Source organism: Trichoplusia ni, chromosome 4 (assembly GCF_003590095.1).
Source record: "Trichoplusia ni isolate ovarian cell line Hi5 chromosome 4, tn1, whole genome shotgun sequence".
NCBI lineage: Eukaryota > Metazoa > Arthropoda > Insecta > Lepidoptera > Noctuidae > Trichoplusia > Trichoplusia ni.
The window spans coordinates 6,197,740-6,217,435 of NC_039481.1; the positions used below are offsets into that span (position 1 = coordinate 6,197,740).

Here is a 19,696-nt window from a genome sequence, read left to right on the forward strand (position 1 = left end):
AAATATTGATTAGGTCTATTTTTGTATGGAATAGTTATTTCAGGATTTTCCGTGGGCGATGAAGTCTACATTTTTAAACAAACTCTTAAGTAGACGTGGAACATTTTAAAACTTAGTAGACTCACTTTTGAGACTCTATACAATGTACCTATACATAAAGTGTATCTAATCTAATCGATTATGATACACAAATAAATAAATGAAATATCATACATTTTGCATACCATTAACAGTGATGAACAACTATCACTCAGACCATACATTGGCCATCATAAAATAACAAGTAGAAATCTTGAACACCCTTTTACAGTAGGGTTGTAAAAAAAAGTGTTATGATCGCGATAGATCTCTTTTATCGTTCGCCGCGGTTTGACAGATCCAGTATAAGGGATATCAAGTAATAACGCGTGTGGGTGTCAATGGGTGACAAAAAGTACCGCTGACAATACGCGAGAACAATATTAGTTTTGTCCTGTCTATAATGTGCCTGAAATATTGTGTAAACTTTTATGTATTACACGGGCAGGTGTAAATGCTGTACATGCTTTTAAAAGTTTTTAATTTTAATCGTAAAAGCGGTTACGTTAAAACAAACAATTGTTGTTGAAAGCAGAGAGCTGATTAACATTTTTTTTAATCTAAAAAAAATAAAAAACTTTATTTCACGTTCGGTGTTTTTTTTAATATTTCAGCATGTATCGTTAAAAAAGTCAATACAAAAGAATGTTTAAAAATAAATGAAGTCAGAGGTGTTCCAACTGATTTACATTTTCAATGCTGTTTTAATGCTATTCATCCGAAGGCAACGTATACTACAAAATTTATGATTATCGCCAGCGCAAATACCTACTTAATTAAAGACGAGAGCCTCAATTTCGTTTGTCCTTTAAATTTCTCAACGCGTTAAGTGACTCCAGTTTACGTAGTGGAAAATTCGTCTGCCTTATTAGCTTACAAATCGATAACTTTTAAAATAATGATTTAGTGGTAGGAGGGCTTGGTCCCTTGTAGGTTAGTAAATCAAACGAATCGATTCACAACAGGGTGGCTTGTTAAATCTAACCTCTTGTCGGATTTTGTTGGAAGTCAGTTTATTGGTGCGAACCAACAGATATGATTTAGATTCGCGTGAAATGTGTGTTGAAATTAAAATACGATATGTGTTTTTTTTTCTGTACGACTGGACTAAGGATTGATGTTTATTATTGTAACTTGTAAATTAATACGATTGCATTATTACTTAATCAAATTTATTTCACTTTAAAATATTTTTTGTGTATGCTTTTTGTTCGTAGGTGGGTTGAATCTGCGTCCCTTTTTAAGCACGGCAGAAGAAACACGGGACTACTGTCAAATAGATTTTACTTGTCAAATAAGAAAACCCATCCTGTCTGTCCAGCGGTATTTACTTTTATATTTATCTACATCCCACCCAAAAATCGTTTTTTGTGCCATTTTTGTTACACAATTTTAGAGCTCCTATTTAAAAATTCAATTTATTTAAAAAGCTTAATTAAATTTTAATTATTTACCAAGCCCTTCAAACTTAAGCCTTCTAAGTTGACAACGCAGCTGTAAGGAGGAAAAGAAAAAGTAGGTTTCACCACCGTAGGGTAATAATAGAAGTTTACATAACTCTCGACTTTAGCGCGAATGTTATTGTTGAGCTAAAAATATAAAACAATTTCCTTGGGAAATAACTGCGGAAAAACTTCTAAATAAGTCATTACTTATTTGCGTCATTCCAGCATTCGTTTCTAAGGTTTTGATTTTATTTCTTGAAATTTAGTAGGAAGCACGTTGCCTATTTAAGTTTTCATTTGTCGAAACAAAATACGTTGCAGACAAATATTTTGAAATGAAACAAATAAACTAATTTTTTACCTCCTAAAATGGAACTTAGAACAAAATAGTAGGTATTTCCCTCACTTCCAATATTTGCGTCCTGTGCAGCTACAACAGCCCTTAACCGAGAGAGATGGAAGTAGGGCACATAAAACTTTGTCCTGCAGTGTAACAGGACTAGAATAAAAACTATTTAGTAGTACGACGTACCTCGCTTTGTGTGCGCGTCTGGAGCGCGAGGAGAGGTCCAGCTCGCTGGCGGCGGAGCAGGCGGTGCCGGCCTGCAGCGAGCCACGGGAAGCGCCCAGCCGCCGCGAGCCCAGCCGACACGTCATCATTTCTAAAACAAACACATATTGTTACTAGCTGTTGCCCGCGACTTTGTCTGCGTGATTCTCAAGATGTGAAAAACTATGAAGTTTAATAATAACGATCATCTCAAAAATGTAATGCAATATTGAAAATGAAACACTTTTTTTTATATTTTAAGCTTGCTTTTATATTTCTAAATTATAATGAATCTTGAGCGGCCCAAAAACTATCAAATGTTTGAATCAAACACATTTTATCGTTTACGATACTATCCTGGTGTCAAATATTTCACAGCTGTTTTAATGATTTTTTCTTATTTAATCCCAAAAAGACGGGTTTATAACTTTGACATTTCTGCCTGCCTGTCTGTCTGTGACATCATAGCTTCCGAACGAATTGAACTATTTTAATGTAAACGTGAATTATGTGCCGTTTAAAAATGGGGTGCAAGTAGGAACAGAAGGTATAACTCAGTCTTAGCTTTTCTGCTAAAAATGTTTTACTTTCGAAATTTTCCATTTAGTAATTGGGTGGGTTATGATTTCGAGCACGTCTGTTCTTGGGACGGCCTACACCTGAAATTGCTAGACGGATTATGACAGTGATTATGACTTAACATGAAATTATTATTGTACTGTAACCAAAGAGGTAAACCAGAACCATATTACTGAGGCCCCGGTGTCCGTTTGTCTATCTGTCACCTGGCTGTTTCTCAGGAACAGTGATAGCCAGACAGTTGTTATTTTCACACACGATGTTTTCTGACGATATAAAGAAGATGTCAAATTATTTTTGTGGACGGAGCTGGTGAAGTGAGAGTCGGGCTCGGTAACTATGGATTTTACATAGTGTCATAAGATATAAGATTTTGCAAAATTGCACCCATATAAACGGTTTCCTGAAACACGTTATGTTTGATTGTCCTCTTAATATTAAAACTGATCTTCCTCACAAACATTTGGAATATTTCCAAAATAAAAAAGTTGGTAAACGTGTTATCTTGGCCCCCTGGTGTTTTGATCATGATTTGCCTTTAAATTGCTGATAAATAAATAGAGTTATAATAAAAAAAATATCAGTCACCCCTTTTTTTTAAATTGACAATGACAAAAATCTAAAGTATAGGATATGTGTAATTTGTGATGTTACGACAAAGCAAAATATGAACATAAAAGTGACTTCATGTGCATGAGTTCTATTTACTGTACCAATTTACAAAGAAAAAATACGTACTTTATTCGTTAACATACCTGACGATCATTGAAGTAAAATACCTGCCGTCATCCCTACTGCATAAATGGAACTTAAATAAAGACTACATGAAGTTGGTTATGAGGTTACGCTGTCGATACCGACAGCCAAAATGAATTTTCCAGACATTGTATGACGGATGTAAGTGCTGATAGCTACACTCTATTATCAGCCTTATTGGGGAAATTTCCAAAAATATGTTCCTAATCCTCGTCGGCTTAGGGATCTCAGAGACTTATTCAGTCTCGTTCCTTCCCCTGTTTTTACCAGGCTACGAAAGAACAAAATTTTAAATAAGTAGAGAATACAATAAATTGAAGGAATTTTTGGAAGGACCACGTGTGCGGTCTCTATAATGGCGGATGTAGACCGATCAAATCGTTAAAATATTGAAAAATCCCAGGTATCAGTAGACATTAGACATTCTATCAATAGATACATAATGTATATTCATTGATAGCTTTGGTCTTATAGATCTTTCACATTGCATACCTATTATGCAGTTTTTATGCAAGTTTTCTGGGCTTTTTTATCCGAAATACTTTTGGTCTATGTAATGTTGCAAATTTAAGAAAAAAAAGTTCCTTTCTTTCAAGAATGTACCGATTACGGTAACAATTGCATAAAAAAAAATAACGTTGTTTCTTTTATTTACTTGTGAAATTGTCGCGGTAGGTCTATATCAGACTTGAAAGGCAATAAAATGACTAATTTTGTGAAAATGATTTATTTTCGAAAAATCCTATTATTGCTCTGCCAAAAGTCTTAAGATAAATAGCGTGATGTTTTTTTGTGTAAACTGATGACCGTGCTGCCTACTACTCAATGGGTTGAAAATACACCTCATAATTGTATTACGCGATGTTACGGATGAGTCCAAAAATTTAAAACTTGACTGCTCATGCCCCTTCCATAGTAGCGTTATGGTTTTTGTATATTTGTTGTATCATGTGTACGATAAGGTTCATGCAAAATTTGAACGAAATATATTCAGTAGTTTATGAGATAATTTGATATTTGTTTATAGATATAAAAGGCTCCTGCTCACCCCCTGTATCAAAAAGCGAGATAATAAGTAAAAAGTATGTTGACCGGACCTCTTGTTGATATTCTCTGAAAATTTGAATCAAATCTATCCAGTACTTTCCGAGATCTTTCCGGACATACATACAGACAAACAGACAAACAGACAAACAGACAAACAGACAAAAATTCTAAAAATCATACTTTCGGCATCGGAATCGTTTGTAGACCAACCTGCAATTATTCTTTTTTTTAAATATTCAATGTACAGTTTTCACTTTTCTACAATTTTATTATATGTATAGATTATTTTATTGATAAAACGGCGACCGCATTATGGCTTTCAATCCTTGTGTCGCGGGTTTTCACAGACATGCAAGTCACATGCACAAAGACACCTAGACTGATGTCAGCCATTTGCAGATCACACTGAGATTGAAAGTGTTATTTGTGGAAACGTTGTTGATTGTATATTAACCTACTTAATTGTATACTTAGATGTAAGACAAAATGCATAATATTTGTTTTCCTAAATAGAATAAATCATAGTTTCATCTTCTTTTATTTGCAAAACATGTTATCTAATCTATGCAACGTATCAAATATGTTTTTTTACATCCCAGGAAAAAAAATACCTCCTGTGTGTTCAAATGCCTTAAAGAAGGCATCAATCATAATAATAACATTTTTTTTATAATAAGTCTTTAATAATGACATTTTTTTGTCAAACAAATGACGAAATACGAACTATAGCTAGTCTAGTTAGTAGTACAGGGCGGCAATTAAAACAATGTTAAATTGCATAACAAATAAATCAGTAAACAAATTTGTTTGCTACAGAACGAAGGACAAATAAAAGACAGTCCAAGCGATTGCTCTCTGCATTTCCATTTCACAGAAGTTCTAAATAGATCTATTACCGTTTCCCCTTTCATTGGACAGCGAAAGACAAGTGTACATACGTATAAGCCAGCTAGTCTTAGCCACCGTAAATACAGCTTAACATTTGATTTCACAGACATACTTAGATGTTTAAAACCTCTCTATTTATTGTGCTTCAGTACGAAGATGGTTGAAAAGCTTGTATTCTAGTTTAGTTCAAAAAAATCAAAATCAAAATCAAAAGTCATTTATTCAAATTAGGCTACTAAGTAGCACTTTTTGAAGGTCAAATTACATTGACAGCACCCAGTTTTGCCCACCCGTCACCGCTTCCTAAGTGCTTTTGCTGTGAGAGAAGAAACGGCGCAACAAACTCCCCAGCAGCACGCTGTCTTTCCATTTACAATATCATTATTAAAAAATATATCAAAATAAGTGTGTAGGTGCCGTGCCAAATAAACAAAAATTTGAGGTCATGGTACCTAAGCCACTATGAACTTAAACTGTCAACTACTCGGCCAAGGTCAGCAGACCGACCAGCCACCGCAAGCAGCACCCGTTCACGAGTATGACGCAAGGGTCAGCCATCACCTCCCTCGCCATATTTGAGGGAAGGAGGTGACCCGACCCAAGACGCCACCGCAGGCAGTGACGACTAAGGGAGCATGACGTATCTGCTGCCGGCTAATAAAATAAAACTCAAAGAAAGAAATACCCCAAACGTTGATTTACCTGGCACAGCCCCGAACACGGAGGCGGCATAAATTGCTACGTCATTCAATCTTATAATTAATAAAATTATACATGTCAAAATTTCTAATAAAGAACATATACGTTTATGCGTATAATCATACTAAAAATAAAACAAAATAGGTAACACAATGTTACATACATAAAGTATGCCTATCAAATAACATAATAATCGTAATAACACGTCATACATTAATCCACACTAAAACCGTCCTGTGTTAATCACGGCGACCAACTATTTTTATCATTCAAGTAATCATTTATTGTATAGTAAGCCTTCTTGCATAGTTTATCTTTAACCGTTGATTTAAACGAGTTGAATGGCAATTCCAATAAACTAGGAGGTAGTTTATTGTAGAGGCGAACACTAAGCCCTACAAATGAGTTGTGTACCCTATGTAAACGGTGCGATGTACCAATTAGCTTATGTTTGTTCCGTGTATTTATACTATGTATATCACTCTTTTTATGGTATAAGTGAAGATTTTGTCGTATCCATAGTATATTATCTAAAATAAATTGGGATGCTACAGTTAAAATGCCTATCTCTTTAAACCGCTCCCTAAGAGAAACTCTAGAGCCTAGCTGATAAATGGATCTGACAGCTCGCTTTTGTAAGACGAATATCGCTTCGATATCAGCCGCCTTACCCCACAGAAGTATGCTATAGGACATAACGCTGTGGAAGTAGCTGAAATAAACAAGACGAGCTGTGACCACGTCAGTAATCTGCCTAACTTTTCTAACTGCGTAAGCGGCAGAGCTGAGTTTATTCGCTAGGTATGCAATATGCGCCGACCACTTTAGTTTTGCATCAACCGTAACACCGAGAAAAACCGTTGATTCTACAGTCTCTAGCACTTCATTATTTATAACAATATTCGGCCCAAGATTCTTAACATTAGGCGTCGCGAATTTAATACATTTGGTTTTCTTGGCATTTAATACTAAATTGTTAATTGAAAACCAATGTGTGACGCGAGTGAGTGTATTATTTATTTCATTAAAATCATTTCTATTTCTGTTGACTTTAAATATTAAAGAAGTGTCGTCTGCAAACAGCACAACGTCACACATGCCTTTTAAAAAGAATGGTAAGTCATTAATATAAACTAGAAACAAAAATGGGCCGAGTATTGAACCCTGGGGTACCCCTAGTTTCACAGGTAGTCCGGTGGACATGCTACCATTGACATCTACACATTGGACCCTATCACTCAAATAGGAATTAATTAAATCCAGTGATTTATTTTTGACACCGTAATGTTTGAGTTTGCATAACAGTGTGTCATGCCGGACGCAATCGAACGCCTTTGAGAGGTCACAGAAAACGCCAATAGCATTCTGAGAGCTTTCCCAAGCGTCGTAGATGTGTTTCAGTAAAGCTACACCCGCGTCGGTAGTTGAACGTCCCTTTGTAAAACCGTATTGCTCGCTATGTAAGAGGGTCTTGTGATTAAAATAATGCAGAAGTTGTTTTAAAATCAATTTTTCAAAAATCTTGCTAAACGCAGGTAAAATTGATATCGGTCTAAAATTACCAACGTCACTTCTACTACCTGCCTTAAATAACGGTATGACTTTACTGTGCTTCATCAAGTCCGGAAAGACACCTACGTCTACGCATTTATTAAAGATGACAGCTAAAGAGGGTGCTACAATGTTTATTATATTACTTAGGAGTTTTACAGAAAAGCCCCAAAGATCTTCTGTTTTTTTTTGACTGAGTGATTTGAAAGCATTGTTTATATCTAATGGAGTCACATATTCGAAACTGAAAGTAGAATCACAACTGGGCACGCAATTACGTAATAAGTATTCTGAATCAAGTGATGATGATTTTAAGGAACTCGTTGTAGTTAATGGTATATCTGCGAAAAAGTTATTAAAAATAGAGGCAATTTTATTAGCTTCAGTGACTAATTCATTGTTGTATAAAATATCGAAGTTGTTGTCGCGTTTCGTAGCCTTACCAGTTTCTTGATTAAAAGGTTACACTAGACGGAAGGTGACAGTGATATAGCTACTTATTAATGGCAATTTATTTGGAAACAAATGAAAGAATAAAGAGTATCAAATGAATGTTTATACTTTGTTATGACAGTTCAGTAACTTTGATATCCTTCTGAAACGTTGGAACTTCACCATTTCACGTTACTGTTCCGTCCTTCATAACTTGATCACCAACTTCTTAGTAGACAAGTGACGTCATAACCAAACAATATGGTTGTGGAACAGCAAACAACAATACATGTGCGGCAGACATATCGCATATCAAAGTCGCTTTGTGATTCGATCATCCCGAACTCGGCAAGGCCTAAACACTATTATACAGAATTCCCTTCAACAGGCTTGAAATTCAAAGTTCATATAATTATAATTTATATTGTTAACCGTCGCGGTCGCTTAATAACTCAAAGCTTAAAACACCTTAAGCTCAAGTACTATTGTCTGCAACCAATTAAGAAGATAACATAGAATTTTATGAGGAGTTCAATTCGCTCGCGGTCCAGAGGGCTGGCTACTAAACAATGGGGAAACAATAACGATAATAAAACGGAACCATCTTGCGAAACGAATAAAATGAATAAAGCGTAAATCGAATGAGGCTATTGTTGCGGCCCTATTCTTTTTATAAACTGCCCGCCACGATTTGTTCATTGAGGCGCCCACTTTCTGAAAGTTCCGGTCCAAATTACGAGATTCTAAAAGAAACTACTTCGTACTTCATTCAAAAGTTACCTAACGAACTAAAAATAAAATGGCAAACTCGATGCAATCGAGCAGCTGGCGCAACTATAGCATACATAATGGGTGCAGAAATAGGCTCATCACGAGATCGCAGCCAGTGGAGGTAATATAACAAGTTAATAGGTGCTATTTATACGGCGCTGCACAGAGAATGACGTCATAGCACAAAGCGATATCGTACGTACATAAATAGTAGCGTAAATACGAATGTGTGTCGGTGGATTGTTTCGTCCCGGCAGGCAGAGGTTTGGTAAATTTTAATGGTATGTTGCGTCGCAGTGCGGAGGCCTGCGACTTGCTCCAGAGATTATCATTTTAACGAGTTAATATAACTAAATTACAGTCCTGTATTCATCTCCTCGCTTTTTATCAAAGGAATATTAGGTAACTAAAACTTGCAGTTTTCAATTTTTGGTATATTGACATGACTGAAATTTTCAAAGACCTCTCATACGTTAATGTTCAATATATACTACTATCTTTCCTAAAATAATTGTCAACAGATTTCGTTACAAGTTCTATCCATAATCAAAATATTCAGCTGTCGGCAATACGGTCAGCTAACGATGCTCTGAGCTCCAATAAATAATAACCTTTTCAATTTGTAACATCAGCACATTGAAATAGTCCAGACAACAACAAAAAATGTCGCATTCTTCAATTAGTACTATATTTTTAATATACCTGTCAGTAAATTTTAAATTAGTACAAAAAAATGTAAACCTAATTTAAAACTCAGCCTTAACTTTAAACTATATGAAACATGATTAAAAGAGATTACAGATAGATACACTAAAATATCTCTGCTGGCAACACACGAACGCCTCACAAACGTTTTCCGTTCGCCAGTACAGTTCGCGTCGAATAATTTTCAATTTCCGCGGCCGACGAAAAAATACAGAATATTTTGGTAGATCACACTCTCGGTGTTCACCACTGAAATACACTTGGGCTTTTGCAGCGCTAAACGAGCTCTGCGATATAAAAAGTTTGGGAACGTACGAGCTTGCATCTCCAGAAAAGATTGTGAAGCGGTATTTTTGTATAAAGTAATTCATTTTTCAAACAGGCTCTTTTACAGCTGACTGAAAACTGAGCAAAATGTAACTTGAATATTTGTAAAACCCTTGCAACACAAGGTTCAATTCCATTAAAAATAAAAATTTATTTTATTTCATTTATTCAGTGTTTGCAATTTCTTTGCCGTTGTAGGCAAATCATTCTACGAAAAATAAACATTTCGTGTCTTCTGTAGGGAAATTGAGTTGAGAATAGTCGCGTTGCTGTAATTTGTTCTCAATCATAGGAACGGCAAACATATACGTGCGCAGTTATGGTGCGAGACTGTGGTTGTGTGGTTTCATGTCAATCAATATCAAACATCAAATATTACCTTTGTCGCGTTGATTAACTGTGATTAACCCATCCCACCCCTCTAACTTTCTAAGAGCGTAACTTACGTACGTCGTGTTTCAATATTTGTTTTGTTTCATAATCGGTGATAATGTTCAAGGTTCAATATTAAAATAAATTACTAGACTAATAAACCAAAAGTAAAAATTCGTATTTTTTCATCTGGCTCTGAATTAAAAACACAATTCCACATCCAGTTTTGATTTAATAAAAATATTTGATTCAGTGTAAAATCGAAATGAACAACAACGCCTAAAACATATCAGTAAAAAGCTTTCAAAAAACCGTTATTGTTAATTTTAGATATTTCTAACGGAACCAAAAATACACATCAACTGTTCCTGATAATGAAAGAAAAATAATACGGTTTTACTGTTAATTTGGAGCAGCGTAGCTTATTCGTAGCAATGTAGCAGTTCTCGTAGCTCGTATCAACTTAAGGAAGAAAACATGGCTCCAGGCATCAATATATCAATCATCTCCAGCAGATCTCTACGACGTATATTTTTTCATTTGCCGGCGGCGTATTCTAAAGTGGCGTCAACCAGTACTTGTAACATATATAACTCGTAGCCGGGAGCACGCGCCGCCGCCGCACTGCGACGCAACATATCATTAAAATTTACTAGAATCTGTTACGTGCGAGAATCCCCGATCCAAGTAAACATATACACACCAATTAGAAGGACGAGCAAACGTTTTAATGGTGTTTAACAACACACGTCTATACAACACATGATTATGTATAGTGTACACTACAAAGGAAGCTCAATAGATTTATATCAAACAATAAATACTTCACAACTTAGCGGGATGTCCTGATTTCTATCGTTGGAGCTTCCAAAAGATTAAGGGAGAGAGATATAAATCTGCGTGGCTGTGGGATGGGAAAAAGTAAACGAACCACTTCTGACAGGATTAAATATGTCATTTCGTCGCAGTAATTGGTAACTAGTTGTCAAATTGTGTGTTAGTTTTGGTGGGTCGTTTGCTAAGGCTCCTTTAATTTTCTTAGGTGTTTCGTTTGAGTTGGATGTAAATTTGGCAGGTCCCGGCAGGCGGCCGGCGCGGCGCCCGCAGCGGGGCGGGGGGAGGAGGGGTGAACATATCTTGTGAGAGATGATTTATGTCGCCAGTCTCGCCTCTTTTCGCTAATTACTTAGACGTGCCGCAGTCTCGTTAGGATTTGTTGCCTCAGACTAATTATTTTTTTTCCTCTCTTTTTTTAATTACTTCATCATTTTGATGTAAATATTAGTGGTTCATTATTTACACCACTTGTTTAGAATTAATTTTAAAAAATGTCTATAGTTTGAATTATTTTTCGAGTTTGTATTATTGTCGAAAATTCTTAAAATTAAAAGAAGAATAAATAAGAAAAACGAAAAAGCTACTTTCCCATTTCCAATTACACAGAAGTATTTGTAGCCTTGCTCCTTTATTCAGTTCACGAACCCCTTGTAGAAAACAACTTCTTTTCACCTAAACGGTGTACAATAAAGCTACCCATTCAATTCGTTGTCGCGTCAACAATGTCGACTCCCTCACGTTTCGCATAGAGTGCATGCTCTTTACTTGACCGTGACCAATATAAAGACGCAACAATATATTTCAGAGTCGGAGGAAAATATTTGATCCACCTAGACCTTTTCAATATCCTGAATAGTTCGCTTTAGTGCCAATATGCAAAATGTATGTACTAGTGATCTCAGGGAAGTGGCATTTCAGTAAAAGTACGGAAATACAAATGTTTATGGTGGTACATTACACTTAAAGCACATTTTCACTAGAATGATATTTTGTTTGCTGGATAACTTCAACTAAGTTACTAACACAATTATAATATTTATAACAAAACCTTAAGTTACGCTTTTAAACTAAAATTCAAAAATCGATTTAACAACCTTATCACAGCAGTGAAGTACTTGAAATAAACATCTACTTCATCATCTAAGATAACAAAATGTAAGCAGACGCTGTAAATATATCCTCCTTGACGTAAACGGTACCGAGCCGATATGGCACTGCCTAGTGTCTTCTGTATGACACTATAAAACACCCCTTTCAATACCGCCGCGTATCTCACTCGTAAACACACATTAACATAATAATGTGATTTATAAGTATGAATCTAGCTTTTTATGCCACCGCAGGTACGAAAAGCTTTTTATATTAAACCTCATCTTTAATAACCAATTTTTAAATAGTTTATAACTTCTCTATCATTCGTCAGTAAAAATATTTGCAAACAATTGGCATTTAAAGTAATCCGTTTATGAATAGTAAGACGTAGTGAATTTATTAGGACACACAAAAAAGACACACAAAGGCAATAATAAAAAAAACTCTACATTAAAAACCAAGATAACGACGAAAAGCAGTTGTAAATAATTTCAAAAGTATAATTGACTACATTTACTGAAACATTTATAATTGAAATGTTTACAGACAGAATAATAAACCACTCGAGTTGAATAGGATTGTATGTTTGCAGCAAGTAATTAAATCGTTAAGTTAGGGGAGCCACAGATGGGCGAGCTTCGCCAGAAGGCGCCAAAATTCTCGGAAATTCTCTTCAAATATCTAATGTAAACAACAAATACAGATTGAAGGCTTATTGCTGTCCCTTTCGATTCAAAAAAGCAGGGAACCATGATTGCTAGTGTTACAAAACCATTCCAACTAAACACATTATTATACCTCACGCCAAGCAAATATTTAATCGCATCGGCTTTAGAACCTTACACATCAAAGTGACGTACAGGTTCCGTGAAACTTTTCCTTCGCCTTTTCTCTGCTCCGTCGACTTTAAGAGATAAAACTTTTTTCGCCTACAAAAGAGTTACACGCTTTATTTCACAGGCAAAATAAAATGTCCGTGAAAAATCATGGAAACTAGACGATTTAGCCTGAGGCGAAGTTATTACCACGACCATCAAACTCGAATCAGGTTTTTATAAAAATATCGTCTGGTATTTAAATTTCATTTGGACTCGCAATAAATTACGAAAATTTTCTGAGTGAAAAAGCGACCGTCGAGTTGGACGGCCGTGGTAGCAAGTTTTACGTAGCCAGTGACCGATCGGGCGTAAACTTGCGATGTCGTCTCCGGAAAACCGCACCGACAATTTTCCATTATACAAATTCAATTACTTTTAAATTTTAATTTTGTTTATGAAATATTTATTTTCCATAGCCAGCGGAAAGCGGCGGTAAGAGTAAGTACTGTTTTTATGAGGAAAATTATTTCTGTTGACATTATTACTTTTCTTTGAGCACGTTTTTGGATAGACTCTGATAGGTTTCACAAACATCAATAGAGTACGCTTAATTGTTAAAGGGGTTTTTTATGTGCATGCGTAAGATTTAATACCGCCAAATGGTATGTTATAAATGGAATTACATTCCCAACGACCCAATAAATCACAGTTCCGTGTCAACTAATAACGGCCAGGTTATGAAAGCGGTTTCCAAATATTTGTCAAAGAGCAGTTCTCAGCGTCGCCGTACACTCACAACTTGTTGCAGACGCTAGGGTCGGCCAAGTTTACATAGATTGAACTTTTCGGTCTAGTCCATTGCACTTACTGTACTCTACTTTAAAACAAGCGCAGACGTCGACGGCTTCACTCTGCAAAAAGTCTCGCAATCTAACTTAAAGTTGGGAAGTGATCAATATCTTTTGTTGCGAGCTCTCCACGTCAAGACTCGAGTCTCGGCGTTATCATGCAAGAACGGATAGCGCTGTTGTTTGTAGGTGTAGCCGTGTACAGCGTAAAATCAACTCATAGTTTGCGTGTCAGTGCACCCATGTAAGCCAATTTACAGCGACGACCACAGAATATTGACTGAGCAATAGAGCCCAGACTTTCTCGAGAAACCCGGGACTTGCTTGAATCTCACAAGAAATTTAATATACGATGAAAATACGGAGCGCATATAACACTATGAGAAAAGGAAAATAAAAGATATTTACAAAAGGACGAGAAATATAATAAAGTGAAATGATTTAAGGTTCGTTGCTTCGATAAAAGATCTCTTTTGTATACTTCAGTGAATCTTACAAAATGTTAGTAGCCGTTCAGGCGGCTCTACCCGCGTCAAGTTTTTAATTTTCCGGAACCGAGAGTATTATTATTGAATATATTTCTAGCGGGTTCCTTCTGGGAAACATTTCTGCCACGTTTATAAACAATGCTCGGAAATGATATTGCAAAGAGACCGCTTCAAAACGTCAAAGGAAAATAACGCCGCTTTAACTGCAAAAAATATAGCGTATTTAAGTGCAAAACTCTCGAATTGATTGTTGTTCCGGTGGAGTTTTTATGCGATGAGTCACGTCAAAACTTTCGTTTCACCCACATTTCCCAGTCCGCAAGTCTATTTAAATAAAGTATGAGCGCCAGACGGCGAACTTTGTAAAGACGCCAAACTGAAAATATGCATTTTTTTACTCACTATGTAAAATAGAAAGTGTCCATAACTAAATAGGTTGGAGATGTACGACTTGCTAGTTTCTTTTAACTTTCTAAGTTTGTTCGTTAGAGCTTCACGGACTTGTTTACTTGCAAGTGGGCAGATTTGTAAAATACTTTATACACACTGCCTTTGTGAATTGTCATGCAGTAATGAGTCAACAATAGGCATATGTCTAATAGTCAGCTATACAAAAATAAGAATGACCTTAATGAAAGTTGAATCACAATTAAGTGACTATGACATATTTCTCCGTTTTCAAAATATATTATTTTCTGATTTATCTACAACACAAAGCTCTGTTATATAGAATGCACACATACTTTTATGTAAGATAAACGTAACTGAGACAACGGGATGCATTCTCAGTTGGACAAAGGAAGCCAGTCTTACAGCGAGTACGGCGAGCAGCCTGCGGGCTTAGCGACAAATGTGAACGTCGCTCGCGCAACCAACTACCCAGTGACGTCATGTTTCAGCACATAAGTTTTGTGGAACTCTGAAGACATCTCTTTTATGTCTCAAAGACAGAACATTTGTCTCTTTAGCATGGCTTTAAGAACTTTTATAAGTATATTTCACACCCACGCGAAGCATAGGAATAGACTAGTGTGGGATACAGAAAATATTATTATATCGATAAGATATAATTGCCTGCTCAAGTATCGTTACATGGAATTCTATATTGGTACTAACAATAAAACGAAGGTACAAAAAAACTATTTATAATTTCCTTCGCATTTTCTGTAAGAATAAAGTTTTATTTTATCGTCAGGTTGCTCTGTAAGCACTTCAATAAACCGATAGTATTTGAGTTAATTAGTTCTGTCGAGAATTTCAGTGCGAAGGCCCCAATTCAATATTTATAGTATTGTTATCGTACCGGAAAACGAGTTTCGCGGTAAAATTACTTCAAATGTTTCAATCTTTTTTTAATAGTTTCTACTTTGTATAAAAATATAGTTTTCTTTTAATTCGTTTGGTTACTTCACAAACGAGATGTAGAAATTTACATTCGATTTAATGATGCCAAAAGTTATTTGTTAATTTTCTTTTCATTGTTGTTGTAAAATTTTGTTGCATATCATTTTCATTTACCTATTAAGCGATTTTTACGCAGCAATAACTTTTCCGAGCAGTATAATTAAGAACAGGTTATTTTCTGTTCAATTTTCTTTTACGCTTGACGCTTTAAAGTTTAATAACCAAGAGCTGTTTGAGATGAAAAATGTGAACAGTACTTTTTCCCTTTGCAAACAAATTAAATTGTATAAATTGATTGAGTCTTTACATTCAAATAAATAAATTGTATAAACTGCTCGAGTTTTCATTTTTTGAACAAACTAAATTGTGGAATCTGTTTCTGACTACGCATTTCTCTAGAATTTTCCAATAAACCAGACGAACCAACCCTTCAGACAAGTATTTAACAAGAGGCATCCATCGTTTGTCCTTTGTAACCCAATTACTTGGAAATTCCGTTGGTTTAATCTAAACATAAAAGATTAATTGCAAATTGTACGGACATTTTGGTCCGTGGTACCGTTATATTGTTGTAGTAATTACCAAATCGTGATAGGTTTGTAAGGATGTTAACCTGGACGGAACAGCGGGACAAACGATAATCATTATGGTGTGTGTTTTTTGTTTAATATTGTATCAATTGTATATCATATTGTCAAGCTGCTGAATCACGCTTCAATGGCTCGAAAGTCGTAATTTCTCTGTAAAATATAGTATTTTAAGCGCATTTAATTTTTTGCTTTATTTTCTAATGTCTCGTAGCCTCTGAACATGTTATGTATCTTTCAGTAAAGTGAATACATACGTTCATTAAAAAAATCGCTAGAACACCAGAAATCATTTATGTTAAAACTAATGTCATAATTAAAAAGCAAGAATCTTATGTTAAAATTTATTGATTCATTATCAATTAAGTTATGCTATATATTTAAAGCCGTCTTAATTAATAAATTCTATAATATACTGAAAACTATCATCCTCAATAAGGTAAAAAACCTCTTTACATTTGAAGTCATAATAGAATAAACAAAGGTACATCTTTATTTTAATTGCAATTTATCATATAAATGCTTTCTTGAAGGGATAACGACAAAGTGCAGGAGACCGTAACAATTAATTAGCCGGGATCATCGCAATATCTTGAGAAATGCGAACGAACTAATTAGGTACTTTATATTTTGTTATGTTTGTATTATATTAATGTCGATTTCAATGATTAATAATTTATGTTTGATGTTCGGGTGAGTGGCGGTCGTGGCGGAGTATTAGCAGAAATTGTTATTTATTGGTGTCTTGCAAGGTTTTTAGTATATTTTGTTTTTTTATACGTTCTATAAATATTGTTTCATTTATTTTGTATGGCCATGTAATGTTTTGTTTTAAATGTTATATTAAAATTCAAGATTTTGAAAACTGGAACACATGAACATTCTAATGTTTAAAAGACTTGAAACCAATTATTGCTTCAATTAAATTAATCTGCCAAGTTATTTACGACGTTTTCAATTGAAAATGGGCCACAAAGTTTTTATAAGACCTAAATTCCATAAGTTAATTTCCAAGAATATTTATTTTACACTAGGACCGCAGGCAGCTTGGCGGGTGGCCCAATAGCTGTTATAGTGTAAAACAAGTACGTGTTCGTAGTGTTCACCGCCGGCCATTAACATCAGCTTATTCTGTAACAGTTACTATTTCCGAATGGAAATAAAAATAAAACTTAGCAATATCCACTAACTGCCTCTGTGGAAACAAGCACTGACCTGTACGTATAGTGTAAAGTATTTGCTTTTTTTTTATCAACAAGGAAATTAACAAAGGAATATCTAGTTATGAAATATTTTTTTTCTTAGTGATCATCTATATTCAGGCTCATGTAACGTCTATTGCTGTAATTGTATAGTTAAACTGACATAAGTTATTATTAAACCATCCCCAACCTATTTCATTTCTAACGGCATAATAACAATATACATTTCACGTAACTCCTCTACCGCAAATGATTTCGACAGCTATTACCACTGAAAACTATCGGTTACCGAAGTTTATTGAATTCATTGACGACGTTCGTCCATTACAACTTCGATTCTAAATGCTAACTCGCAAACATCGGACTGATCGTCGTATCCGAAACATTCAGAACGTCACGTCCGTTCCGTGCGAACCGCGCGATCCGTCCGACAAAACTTTGTAGTTTGATTTTCGTTACGAAACGGCCTGTGACGCCTAAGTTAATGTTACACGTTGCTAGTGTGCCCAATATTTGACTGGTTTTTTTTATTTTTCACTCAAAAGAATATACTCGCAACCAAAATCAAAAGCTTTTTATTTCAAGTTTTCCAGGCACTTTCAAAACGTTACAATGATGGCTCTAGTTGCAATCTAAGTACGCATGAACTTTATCAATAGATTTTTATGTATCCACGTTTGCACAAATATTCATGTTCAAGAACATTCTTATCATAAGCATCTGACACGAGGGAGTTACTTATAGGTAAGTCTATAATTATAATTCCCCGCTGTATTGCGTAATTACATTATAAGAACGGATAACAATTAATAGGTCGCGGCATTCGCCGTCGCGCGCTCAACTGAGCAACGCTAATAAATAACAATCTTTTAGGCTCAGCCGGAGTGTTACCAGTTGGCAGAAGTAATTAGATAAATGTACCAAACAACTTGTAACAAATGCCCTCTCTGGCGATAGGAAAATATTCCGTGATTGATGGCTAAGTAATGAGCGTAGGATTCAAATTCCTTTGTTGTAATTTTTGGCAGTAAAAAAGTACTGGGTCTAACGGTTTACAGAGTGCTATGTTTGAAACCGCTGAGTATTTTCTCCAGTATGTGTTAACAACATTCATGTACATATACCTGCATGTAAACAATTTAATAAAAAAATGGTATGAAATATACCAATAAAAACTTTAAATCGTTGCAAAAGAATAGACCAAAAATGAAACCAGAGAGCGGGCCTTAAAGCGAAGTAAGTTACTTGATGCAAATTAACTTGCCATGACAATGTCGCCAGATGACAAGTCATTATTGCTCAATCAGAACTCCCTAAAAGTGATAGCACATAAAATGTTTCTAAAAACACTCAAACTTGTGTCATTACACGCATTCAGCTGACGTCATGATTAATTTCACGATAGGAAGGTAATCCGGAGTTTAAAAAAAAATTAAACTCGACGCTCAAAGAAAGATGACGAGCTAATCAAATTTCGCGCGAGTTCGGAAAGTCTCGGCAAGTTCTTGGCAAGTTCTCAGATTCAATTAGTAGATACGCGGCGGGCTGTTGTCGGCCGGCGGGGCCGCGCACACTACCACGGTGATTTTCATTATCATACCTATAATAACCATCCACTCTCACTTTTATGATGTTTGCCCTTTGCACTTTACTTAATCGATTTATTCGGATCAAAATTCGCGTAGATTGTCAATTTAAACGAAAGTTACGAGGTTATAAAATGGGATTACCTTCAATTATAAAACTCGTAAAAAGTTACAGATTACAAAATCAGGTTCTTCTATATAAAAGCAGTGCCGTGCAGTTAAATAGAATACTATGGCAGCGTTCATAGAAATAATTAATATTGTGCTGTTCACAAAAGAAGCTGGTATTAAGCGTCTGATACGTAGGAGCAGCGCAGTAGAATGCCAGCATTGTAAAAGGCAATTTTGTAGTAAAAAGTGGAGCGCCGCCAACGTTAACTACAAAGCGGACTGATAGATTGCCTCAAACTTACTAACGTACGGTGATCGTGCAAGGTGAAACGCGGACCCGGCTTCTAAAGTTTTACCTCCAATGGTGTTAAATGTTTGCGAAATTATACGGCTCGTTTAAGATCCTTTGGTAACACAACACTTGGCAAGCTAACGACGTGTCGAATAATAATCACTCGGCATAGACGTCGGTTGACTGGGGTTCTTTATTATAAACTTTACGTTGCTTCGGAGACTTTCTTTC

General features: G+C 35.5%; 1 protein-coding gene across 1 annotated transcript in view; it reads right to left on the reverse strand.

Annotated features, from left to right (window-relative positions):
- LOC113492705 (cyclic nucleotide-gated cation channel alpha-3) overlaps positions 1 to 19,696 on the reverse strand; it is a 73,362-nt gene that overhangs the window by 34,500 nt on the left and 19,166 nt on the right. Inside the window, exon 2 of the mRNA XM_026870308.1 lies at positions 2,056 to 2,185. Within this exon, the coding sequence (XP_026726109.1) occupies positions 2,056 to 2,183 (128 nt within the window). The 5' untranslated portion in view covers positions 2,184 to 2,185. The remainder of the gene's footprint in view (positions 1 to 2,055; positions 2,186 to 19,696) is intronic.